This window comes from Bufo bufo, chromosome 1, assembly GCF_905171765.1.
Source record: "Bufo bufo chromosome 1, aBufBuf1.1, whole genome shotgun sequence".
Taxonomy (NCBI): domain Eukaryota; kingdom Metazoa; phylum Chordata; class Amphibia; order Anura; family Bufonidae; genus Bufo; species Bufo bufo.
Window position 1 is genome coordinate 509,165,461 of NC_053389.1, and position 12,006 is coordinate 509,177,466.

At 40.0% G+C, this 12,006-nt stretch overlaps 1 protein-coding gene across 1 annotated transcript in view; it reads right to left on the minus strand.

Moving 5' to 3' along the window:
- Positions 1–12,006, minus strand: part of DOCK4 (dedicator of cytokinesis 4) — a 321,839-nt gene that overhangs the window by 182,629 nt on the left and 127,204 nt on the right. The window contains exons 10-13 of the mRNA XM_040411036.1: positions 5,539–5,620; positions 4,915–4,975; positions 2,201–2,333; positions 1,185–1,273 (exon numbers count right to left, since the gene is read on the minus strand). Coding sequence (XP_040266970.1) covers positions 1,185–1,273; positions 2,201–2,333; positions 4,915–4,975; positions 5,539–5,620 — 365 coding nt within the window. The remainder of the gene's footprint in view (positions 1–1,184; positions 1,274–2,200; positions 2,334–4,914; positions 4,976–5,538; positions 5,621–12,006) is intronic.

Below are 12,006 nucleotides of genomic sequence, written 5' to 3' on the forward strand. Positions count from 1 at the left end.
GCTCAAAAAGGTTATCTAAACAGTCGTAGCAATTCCTATAACTTCTGAGATACTGATTGTGAAGAAACTTCCCTATAATCCCAAGGCTTCTTTCTACACGTGCCCGTCAATAATGAGTTACTTTATTTTAGTTTGTGGAAAGGTTCTTAAAACATACATTTTAGCATTAGAAGGAGCAAAATAACACAAATCTGCAGTCGCCCGTCTCCAGGAGACTCAATACAGAAAAGGCTCTGCCAGGATGCACTACAGCATACGCAGAAATCTCAAGAGGTAAGAGTCTATTAATCTAGAGAAACGTGTGATCACTGAGGCAATGGACGCAACTTTTTCCAAAATAATCTGCTTCATTATTACCTCTATGGTTTCACAACTTTTTTACAGTTTCTATTTAAAAATCATTTCCATAAAGTATAAGCGTAAGTAAAAGTCATGGGGCCAGATTTATCATGACTCTGACAGCTCACTCCACTTTCACATATGGCTAAAGTCAGTTTTAGCCAAGTCAGATTTATGATCAGCCCTTTAAGACTGTAATAAATGTGGTTTGACGGTAGCAGTTTATCCGTCAGTAAGCAGCTTTACAAAAGTTGCACATCTTTACGAAAAAGTCGCAAGTTTTTATGAAAAAGTCGCATGTTCTATTAAAAAGTCTCATAAGATAAGCATGGTCCTCACTGGAGTGAAATTGCAACTTTTTTGCGACTTTTTAAATAATCCCAATAGTAAATCTGTCTAGAGATTCATTTACATAAGAAAACATGCCCACTTTCAGAAAACTGGCGAGCATAGTGCAGAGCAGAAAAAAGTCGCAAATTTATGCGTAGTTTTATCGTTTGGGACTTTTTTTGGGACTTTTTCACTCCATTATTCTGACCTGAGCTAATGATAAATCTGGCCCATGGAGTTTTCCTTAAATAATTATATTTAATCATTACAATAATCCCTGACTTGGCGACAACAACTATGACTATCTGACATTTATTACCGCTTATCATACAAGGCAATTTGCCGGGTGTTCCTGCATCAGAGCATAACTATGTAGATTTGCCATTCTTTTATATTTGGACTATGAAGGATATACTGCAGGACAGTAGTAACAGTGGCCCATTATTAACATTTACTGGTTTTGCATTCATCATATGCATGAGGTTGTGGCCAGGAGTAAATGGATTATTACAAACCTGTATTTGAGCCTGTTAAGTTATATCGAGCATTCATTTTCTTGATAATGTTTTCATGGATTTGATACCAATCACTTTCTGTGTTGCACCTAAAAAGGTATATATTCAGAATTGTCACAGCACCACACTAAAAGTCAGTTAAAAGTCAATATTTAGTAGAAATTTTATGTATTTTATTTCCTAGTTACTAGGGATGAGCGAATTGACTTCGGATGAAACTTCGGGTAATAACTTCAGAAATGTATTTCTACTGTTAAAAACGAGTTCGGTAAAAGGTTTTTAACATTAGAAATTAAATTCTGAAGTTATTACCCAAAGTCCCATGAGACTTCGTGAAGTAATAACTTCGGCACATAGGAGCCAATACATTCTAATACTGTACGGATCGCTCGCTTAGTACAGTTTTCTGATGAAGTTTTAGGCTACTTTCACACTAGCGTTTTTTGCGGATCTTTCATGGATCTGCAAAAACGCTTCCGTTACAATAATACAACCGCATGCATCTGTCATGTACGAATCTGGTTGTATTAGGTCTTCTATAGCCAAGACGGATGCGTCTTGAACACCACTGAAAGTCAATGGGGGACAGATCCGTTTTCTATTGCGCCAGAGAAAACTGATCCATCCCCATTGACTTGCATTGTGTGGCAGGACGGATCGTTTGGCTCCGCTTCGTTAGGCGGACAGCAAAATGCTACAAGCAGCGTTTTGGTGTCCGCCTCCAGAGCAGAATGGAGTCTGAACGGAGGCAAACTGATGCCTTCTGAGCGGATCCTTATCCATTCAGAATGCATTAGGGCAAAACTGATCTGTTTTGGACCTCTTGTGAGAGCCCTGAACGGATCTCACAAACGGAAAGCCAAAACGCCAGTGTGAAAGTAGCTTTATGCTATGAATCATCCGAAGTCGATTCGCTAATCCCTAATGGTTACCAAGAATGCTTCAGTGCATCTGGACAAAATGATCTACAAAAATCATACACGTATAAAAGAAAGAGACGACCACAGAGAACTTACATATAAACTTTTAAAATGAGGTCATCTTTCGACTCCCCTGTTAACAGGTCAGCAATGCTGAGAGCGGCACAACCAAAAGGTCGACGATATTGCACATTAGAAGAGTTCTTCTTCTCTCCAGCTCCCATACGACCTTACAGACAAATGGGAATTGTAGGTTTTATTAAGCAAAACACTGCATTATTCTTTATGAGAAAAAATAATAATACAGTAGATCAATCTCTACAATCAACCAGAGAATTCCTGAAGGAGAATTTCCTCCAGATAACACATTTATATATAAAATGTATTCAAACTAGAAACACTTACAGCTCGGTAATAGAATGCAGGCTGCAACTCGGCATCATAAGCATCAAGTCATGCAATATACTCAACTTACTAGGATTAGTTCTACAAATTATCAAATACTTTCTTAAAAAGTAGATATAACAGAAATATAAATGTAATTATCATCTCCGAAACCTTTTGACACGCCATAGTTTTGATCAGTGGGGATTCGGGTGCGGAGATCTCTATTGATAGAGTAAATAAAGGCGTATATACACTCCACTGAGTACTGTCCCGGATTGTCTGTCTGGCTGGCTTCCATCAGAGAGGTGTGGTTAGCAACGTACAGACTTTCTAGGCGTTCATTCACCACTTGCTACATTCTCCGAAGAGGAGCAAGCAGAGGCACTGACAGATGAAGAAGCACAGCAATCAGCTGAATGAATCAATTGGGGTCTCAGCACCCAGGACCCCACCAATCTAAACTTCTGACATGTATCTATGACAAGTAAGAACTTTACTGAAATGAAAGGAACACTTTCAAAATCTATTTAATTTTATACTACTCGGCCAAATGTGCAAAATTTGAAAGCCCATAACAATATATTAAAGGGGATGTGCCAAGTCTTAAAGATATCCCCATCCACAGAAGAGAGTAAAATTAACTAATCAGAGAGAAAAGTATTAATGTCACCACTCTCCAGACACATTCTTGAAGAATAATAATCTTAGCAATACTATTCCAACTTTACACTTGGGCGACTCACAGATAAAGTTAACGTTATTATATTTATTGAGTATTGTTGATTGCAATAAGAATATGCTAAAAGATGTAATGGAAAATTTAGAAAAAAAAGTCTAGTTCGGGTTGAAAGAAAGAGATAAAAAAAAAAGGAGTAAAAATGGAGAAGGAAAAGAGGCAGGAACAAGAAAAGGAGGGGGGGGGGGAAGGGAGGGGAATGGAAGGGAAAGTGAAGGGGTAGAATGAAGAACATGAGGAAAGGGCCAGGGCGCCAAAGGACACCACTCTAGAAGTTTCGGGACTTGAAAGTGGCCCACAATCTACACAAAGGTTAGGGACTTTTGAGAAACTATAAATAACGCTTCTGCCCTTCCACAGATTTCTGTTGTGTGCCCCTTACGCTTCTTTTGACACATGTTGCTGATCTATGTACTTTTACAGTTCATACATGGCTCTTAGCTTATTTAGGCAGATCTGGCCAAAACAACTAGCCTGTTTGGCAGTGAATTTCCTGCATCTTGGCAAATTGTAGCATTGGCAAAAAAGAAAGATGTAGACTAAGGCCTCTTTCACACGAGCGTGACGGATTAGGTCCGGATGCGTTCATGGTGCGTTCAGTGAAACTCGCACTATTTTGCAAGCAAGTTCAGTAAATTTTGTCTGCGATTGCGTTCAGTTTTTTCCGCACGGGTGCAATGCGTTTTGATGCGTTTTTCACGCATGTGATAAAAAACTGAAGGTTTACAAACAACATCTCTTAGCAACCATCGCACCCGCACTTGCTTGCGGATGCAATGCGTTTTTCACACAGCCCCATTCACTTCTATGGGGCCAGGGCTGCGTGAAAAACGCAGAATATAGAACATGCTGCGTGAAAAACAACGCTCATGTAGACAGACCCATTGAAATGAATGGGTCAGGATTCAGGGTGGGTGCTATGCGTTCACATCACGCATTGCACCCGCGCGAGAAAACTCGCTCCTGTGAAAGGGGCCTAAGGGTACTTTCACACTAGTGTTTAAGTTTTACGGTATTGAGTTCCGTCAAAGAGGCTCAATACCAGAAAAAAGCGATTCAGTTTTGTCCCCATTCATTGTCAATGGGGACAAAACTGAACTGAACAGAACGGAGTGCTCCAAAATGCATTCCGTTCCGTTTAGTTGTGTTCCCATACCGGAGAGCAAACCGCAACATGTTGTATTTTGCTTTCCGTCCTGGGATGCGGAGCAAGACGTATCCGGCATTACCCCAATGCAAGTCAATGGGTACGGATCCGTTTTCTCTGACACAATAGAAAACTGATCCGGCCCCCATTGATTTTCAATGGAGTTAATGATGGATCCATCTTGGCTATGTTAAAGATATGTTAAAGATAATACAACCGGATCAGTTCATAATGGATGCAGATGGCTGTATTATCAGTAACGGAAGCGTTTCTGCTGAACTCTGCCGGATCCAGTAAAAACGCTAGGGTGAAAGTAGCCTAATTCTGTGCATTTGTTAGCAGCAGGTGTCAAAAGCTACTTTTCAGGGGAGAGCATCAGGTTTTCTCTTAGTGCAGCACTAAAAACAATAGCTATGGGCATCCAAAATATGACATAAGGTATATTATCTAGCATGTAAGAGAATAATTAACAAGGTTGTAATATTTTACAGTAAAATACAAGCCCTAATAACAGCATGTGAAAAGGCAAATGTTTCTCACCAATTCTGATTATGTGTACAGTGATGAAAATGTCTTTCCGAAGGTCACTTGAACTCAAGTCCTAGAATAAATGTAAATATTAAACTCAGTCAGTTGTGGCACATTATGCACATTTGATTCTATGCTACAATCTCAAAAGGAGATTTCTGTAACGTACTTATTAATACACCTAATCCCACAAAATATAAAAATACTAATGATTTTCCATCTGGATCTTTAAAATCTGTATTATCCTTCCACAAATATTTTCTCTAGTACATCTGGGTCTTTTCTGATCTGACAAGAGTTTTGTTAAAATTTCTGGAAATATTAAAAAAAAAAAGATAAAAAAATAAAAAATAAATCTGCAAAACTAAAATAGGTAAAAATAAAATAATAACAACTAAACAACTGTACCAGCAATGCAGCCCCTTTATTCTCAGGATTAGTTGAATCCCCTCAATCATAAATGATGGCATATGCGATATGCCATCACTTTACAAGATGAGAATACTGCCTTTAGGCCACTTACAATAAATAAATGTGTGGATCCTAACATAGAAATCCCAGTACATGTTCTGATAAATCTAAATTTATTTGAAAAATTATGACTCAAAAACAGTAAAAAAAACAGCAGATACTTACAACAAAAACAGAACTATATCTTTCAGTCTTTTCCGGAGATTTTGGCAGTCCATTTCTGTTTAATCTTACAAAGAATCGTTCACTGAAATAAAAAAAAAGAAATTTCACATTCTGAGTGCTCATTTTTGAACTCACAAGATTAATTCCACCAACCGCAGTTTTTAAAAAAAAAAAAGGTCTGTCCGTTATTAAATATTCAATGTGAGTTACAAACCTGACAAGACATCAGCTTTGCAATGGTAATTGCTGAAACTGTCAGTCTGCATCTTTCCTTGAAAAATTATATGAGGTAAATAGACCAATAAAAACATAACTGAATAAGATGAAGTAACTTCCCTTTGCTGGTCATATATCATACGTTTCAATAAACCATTCTGGACTTGGGCAATTAGTGCCACAAAATGTATATATACATGTACTTTATATATCTCCAAACGTCTGCTTGTTATTAGGCCTCATGCACACGAACGTTGTTTTAGTCGGCATCCGAGCTGCAGTTTTGGCGGCTCGGATGCAGACCCATTCAGTTCAATGGGGCCGCAAAAGATGCGGACAGCACTCTATTTGCTGTCCGCATCCGTTGCCCCGTTCCGTGGTCTGCAAAAAATATATAACCTGTCCTATTCTTGTCCGTTTTGCGGACAAAAATAGGCAGTTAGATCAATGGCTGTCCGTGCCATTCCTCAAATTGCGGAACGCACACGGACGCCTTCCGTGTTTTGCAGATCCGCAAATTACGGACCGCAAAACACACCACAGTCGTGTACATGAGGCCTTACACCGATATGTATATGTTGCGATAAATTAGACATTTATCCTTAACATAACAATATTAATGAAGATCATGTCATGATTTGCACCAGAAAACAATCATAATACTCTGAAGCTTTGGTCATGGCGTTATCATTAAGAAGCCCCTGATTCAAGCTATGTAGTACAGTCATCGTCACTGCCCAGATAAGGACTGCACACATTTGAGCATATACAATTAAAGGGCAGTTTATTTTGGCTCCAGTAACATCATACGGCTAGGTTTCGAGCCAATAGGACCCCCATATCAAGTCACAAGCAAATTTCCAGGGCCGTAAAAAAAAAAAAAAAAAGTTTCCCAGCACTTGGCTTGATAAATGGACTCACTGGCTTGAAACATTGCCGTACCATGTCACTGGAGCCTTAATAATAAACTTCTGCACTTTAATTGCATTATCTATGTGTGCGCGGTCTTCTTTTTGAAGGGTTGGAGTTCCATTAGGTTTTTGACAGTGGGGCCCCATTGGACCTGAACCACCACCAAACCTTTGAACCAAGGAGTGTGCTATTACCCTGTACATACTACTGTCCAGAAAAGGCAACCCTATATTATATTATATTATACAGAGTGTGAAAATACACTGCCTGTCCCAAAAAAAAGTCACCACCTGGATTTAACTAAGTAAATAGTTATGCGCCTCCTATTGGATAATTACTGCATGGGCGATTATCTTTCAGCTGGCAACAAGTTATTTAACCCCAACTGGTGCAAGGAGTTGCTTCTCATTTCTTAAACAACCATGTCGAAAGACACATCTCGTGATTGTGGAAAAGATGTTAGTCTGTTTGAGAAGGGTCAAATCATTGGCATGCATCAAGCAGAGATATCATCTAAGGAAATTGTAGAAACTACTAAAATCGGGTTAAGAACTGTCCAATGCATTATTCAAAATGGGAAGGATAGTGGGGACCCATCATATTCAAGGAAGAAATGTGTCGGGAAAAAAAATTCTGAATGATCGTGATCGGCGATCACTTAAACGTTTGGTGAAATCAAAGCGAAGAAAAACAACAGTAGAACTCAGGGCTATGTTTAATAGTGAAAGTAAGAGCATTTCCACACGCACAATGCGAAGGGAACTCAAGGGATTGGGACTGAACAGCTGTGAAGCCGTAAGAAAACCACTAATCAGTGAGGTAAACCAGAAAAAAAGGCTTCAATTTGCTAGTGAGCATAAAGATTGGACTCTGGAGCAATGGAAGAAGGTCATGTGGTCTAATGAGTCCAGATTTACCCTGTTCCAAAGTGATGGGCGCATCAGGGTAAGAAGAGAGGCAGATGAAGTGATGCACCCATCATGCCTAGTGCCTACTGTACAAGCCTGTGGGGGCAGTGCTATGATCTGGGGTTGCTGCAGTTGGTCAGGTCTAGGTTCAGCAACAGTATGTGCTCCAAGAATGAGGTCAGCTGACTACCTGAACATACTGAATGACCAGGTTATTCCATCAATGGATTTTTTCCTCCCTGATGGCACGGGCATATTCCAAGATGACAATGCCAGAATTCATCGGGCTCAAATTGCGAAAGAGTGGTTCAGGGAGCATGAGACATCATTTTCACACATGGATTGGCCACCACAGAGTCCAGACCTTAACCCAATTGGGAATCTTTGGGATGTGCTGGAGAAGGCTTTGCGCAGCAGTCAGACTCTACCATCATCAATGCAAGATCTTGGTGAAAAATGAATGCAACACTGGATGGAAATAAATCTTGTGACATTGCAGAAGCTTATCGAAACAATGCCACAGCGAATGCGCGCCGTAATCAAAGCTAAAATATTTTTTTTTGGTGGCCACTTTTTTTTTTGGACAGGCAGTGTATTAACTGACTGATAAAATTGTAGCATCCTGATTTAACATGATGCAGAGCTTCTGAATGCTTACTAACACCCATAAGTACCATGCAACACACTCCGCAATGCCATGTGCCATATGCTGTGTGTGGGGAACCAGATTGCTTTCGTACCTGAATACAGCACATTTCTCCATAACATTACTCACAATTTTAGCTGTCTTGAGAAGAAAAGGGATTGAAAAATAACCAACACTGAAGAGATTAATCTAAAGCAGGTCATCAGGGGATTTTAGCACTAAAGATTCTCCTATAGTAATAAATGGAGCCTTTGCGCCGACTGGTTTTTAACCCTTTAGTTTCTGTAGAAAAGTAATTAAGGATTATTTATTTATTTTTTTTGGGGGGGGGGGGACAAAGCTATGGTCTGATATTCTATAATAGCAGTATGTTTAAGAAATGGTACTAAGATACTCCTACTATGTGAATGTGCTGTGACTGTTTACACATGCAGCATACTGTATAATAGACGTTGCTCATAGAAATCAATCATGTCGCAGCTTTTACTTTCAAAAGTACCTTCCTATGCACAGAAATTGGGAGAAATCTGTCAATCACTGGCTGGAGGGTGGCGGGAGCTCTGCAAATAAGCTGTAAGTTCTCAAAAACGACTGTACTTTAAGATTATGTGTGAGACCGCTGAAATCAGTGTCACTACTTTTTTTCTTTAAGAAACTGTACCTTGTGCCTAATACGTACCGAATTCTTTCTAATACCTGGCAGATCACATTTAGAAAGGAGGCCTGCTTGTACAATAGGATTCATAAACTATTAAGCATATACAGCAATGTATTCAACCAGAAATGACTTCTTACTGTGGGTTCAGAGACTGGTAGTAAAGCAGTAAAGTACCGTTGGAAGTCTCATTCATTAGCATTGTAAGCATCATTGAAACACTTTCACCAGTATGTATTTGATGCTTGGTTTACTTTATACTTCAAATATAATTATAAAAAATAACAATGATCGCATACACTGTTAACATTTTATGATTTGAATCATACAGTGACATACTATACAGAGTTAACCAAAAATCAGTCACACACATGTATATACAAGGCCGCATGTATCACAGATGCCTCAGAGCAAACCTTGGCTTTGTGGCCCCCTAGTTTCCATAGGTTTCATTTTCTGAAGTTTAATGGAAAATGAAACTTAAAGAGGACCTTTCACCACTCCTGACATGCCTGTTTTAATGGCTTCATGCATTCCCATGTAATAACAATTCTGGAGCATCTATTCTTATTGCTCTATGTTGTGCCATTCCTTTATTATTCCTGATGGAAGTGAATTCCCAGCAGTCTGCAGTAAGGGTACAGAGGGGAGGTAACAAGTTGGAGGGGTGTCCCTGCACAGTCTGAAAAGGACAGCACTGATTGGATAGAGTGAGTCTGTGCAGTGACACCCCCCCCCCCCTAACTGGTTACCTCCCCTCTGTGCCCTTATTGCAGACTGCTAGCAATTCATTCATAACTTTTAGTAGAAATAATAAAGGAATGGAACACCATAGAGCCATAAGAATAGATGTTCCAGAATTGTTATTACATGGGGAATGCATGTAGCTATTAACACAGACACGTCAGGAGAGGTGACAGGTCTTCATTAACTGTTCGTTATATCTGCATTCATATGTATGTAACGCTTGCAAAAGCAAGAATTAAAATTAGATTAGATACAAGCAACTGCCTTTTAACAGATTGGTTATATACCGTACTAGACAAAGTATACTCCAGGATTAGTTAGACATTAAAGATTAATATGCCGGTAAGTGGTAGTGAAATAGTGAAAATGTCTTGCTAGCCTTTACTATGCTGTAGCTTTCAATAACTTAAAATAGCATATCATAATTAATTTTCTTTTTAAGTGAACAGGACTGAGCTGCGGTACACCCCTATGTATACTGCTGTGCCTAAAGAATAATGAGGATTTGGTGATCCAGAAATTCCTGTAGGCCCTTTGATATGCAAGTCTGTTGGTATTGGTAGATATGAAGGCTAGGCCATCGATTGATTGACACAGTTTACCCCATCCGGCAGTCTTGGACATAACTTTACTTCCAAATTGTGTTGTTATTTCTGCAAATGGACATTCAATTAAATCCAGGGGATGGTTAGGCTACAGCTAACACCCCGCTGTAACAGCTTGGAACAGAGATAACACCAATCCCGGCCACTGAGATGCTACATGGGGAGGAAAAAGGCCACAGAGTTATGGCAATTAAAAATTAAATTACAGCAACATAAGAAAAAAATAAAAATAAAGTTTATATAAAAGTAAATCCATAATAATGCAATTAAAAACAAGTCCTGCTTTGACAGAGAAATAAAAAAACATGTTGCTCTGAATTTCATATGGCCCCAAGCAACCTGTCCTGGAATGTGAGCAGGACTGGTTGTCACCACTGGCTGAGCTCCCTAGAGGGATGAGGGGACAGGGCCTCACTACACTGCTCTATAAAGGATGGCAATAAAATGATCCTGCCTACGATATGCTATTATGCCTGAGCAGCCTGACAGGAATGTGTAGTATATGTAAGTGTCATAGCGTAGTGTGTAGTGGGGCCCTGTCCCTCAGGTACATCTTCAGGTGGAGGCATCCAGTCCTGTTTACATTCTAAGACAAGTTGCTTGTGGCCATTTGAAATCATTCCCAGACAACTCACTTAACACCAAAGGATTTAAAAAAGAAAAGATGATACAGTTAAAAAAAAATCTCACCTCTTCTACAGCCTGCTTCTTCAGTGGTCCCTGCCATTCAATGTTTGTTTCCTTGCCATGATGGCATGCAGAACATGCAGCTGAGGTCATGACTCGCTAGTGATGACTGTATGTACAGCATTGATAGAAAATAGTTGTAGAGCAGCACAAAATGGACCTTCTGGCCTATCTGGAATGCACCAGCCATGAAGGAACAGCCAATCCAACGCCGTCCCATAGGTATAAATGGTTGACAGAAGAGATCACAGCAGCATGTCCAGTGTGACTTTTATTGGGGACCAGAGTGCACACACTGCGATGACATCACAGACATGCGCAATACGCCCATGGAGATGCCGACATGTATGGGTAACATGAGGACGCAGCTGGAACCTACTTAGTGAGCATCAGGTACATTTGATTGTTGGAGCAACATCTTTATTGGTAGCAGCGATCATTTTAATTAATACACAGGTGTTTTTGAATAGCAGTTTGTGCTCATTGGTTATATGCTGTCACATGGGGGGCTGATCATGGTATTTATATGTTTGATTGATCTTGTACTAGTATACTTGAGAAAAGCCGAAACGTCGTACTTGTGTGTGCACTCTGGTCCCCAATAAAAGTCACACTGGACATGCTGCTGTATGTACAGCATGGGACTAGTGAGCCCAGAGGTTGGCTGCAGTGGCCGCAGGATGAGCATCCCTGGTCTAAACAATGAATATTGCTATTCTGCATATTTCTTAACAGTGCTGTCATCGCCTTTGGTCCATGGCTACCTTCACAGATATGAGTTGTGTCTGGCCAGTTGCTTTATACAGATATGTATACTGCAGGTCACTGCACAGATCAGGTGCCGGACAGAAAAGCTGAGCAGGCAGTGTTTCTCAGTCCGGTGCTATCTGAGATCCGGCATCACAACTGATGCGCTGGATGCAGTAGAACGATCCCATAGAAAACGGTTATCAGTTCTGGCTCCGTTCTCGTAAGGCATTTTCTGCTTCACACCGGAGGGGAACTGAGCCGGCAGCTTGATATATGTGTAGGGGGCCTAAGGCAGACATAGTCTTAACGTTGCATTAGACACATGCAGAAGACAGCCTAAGC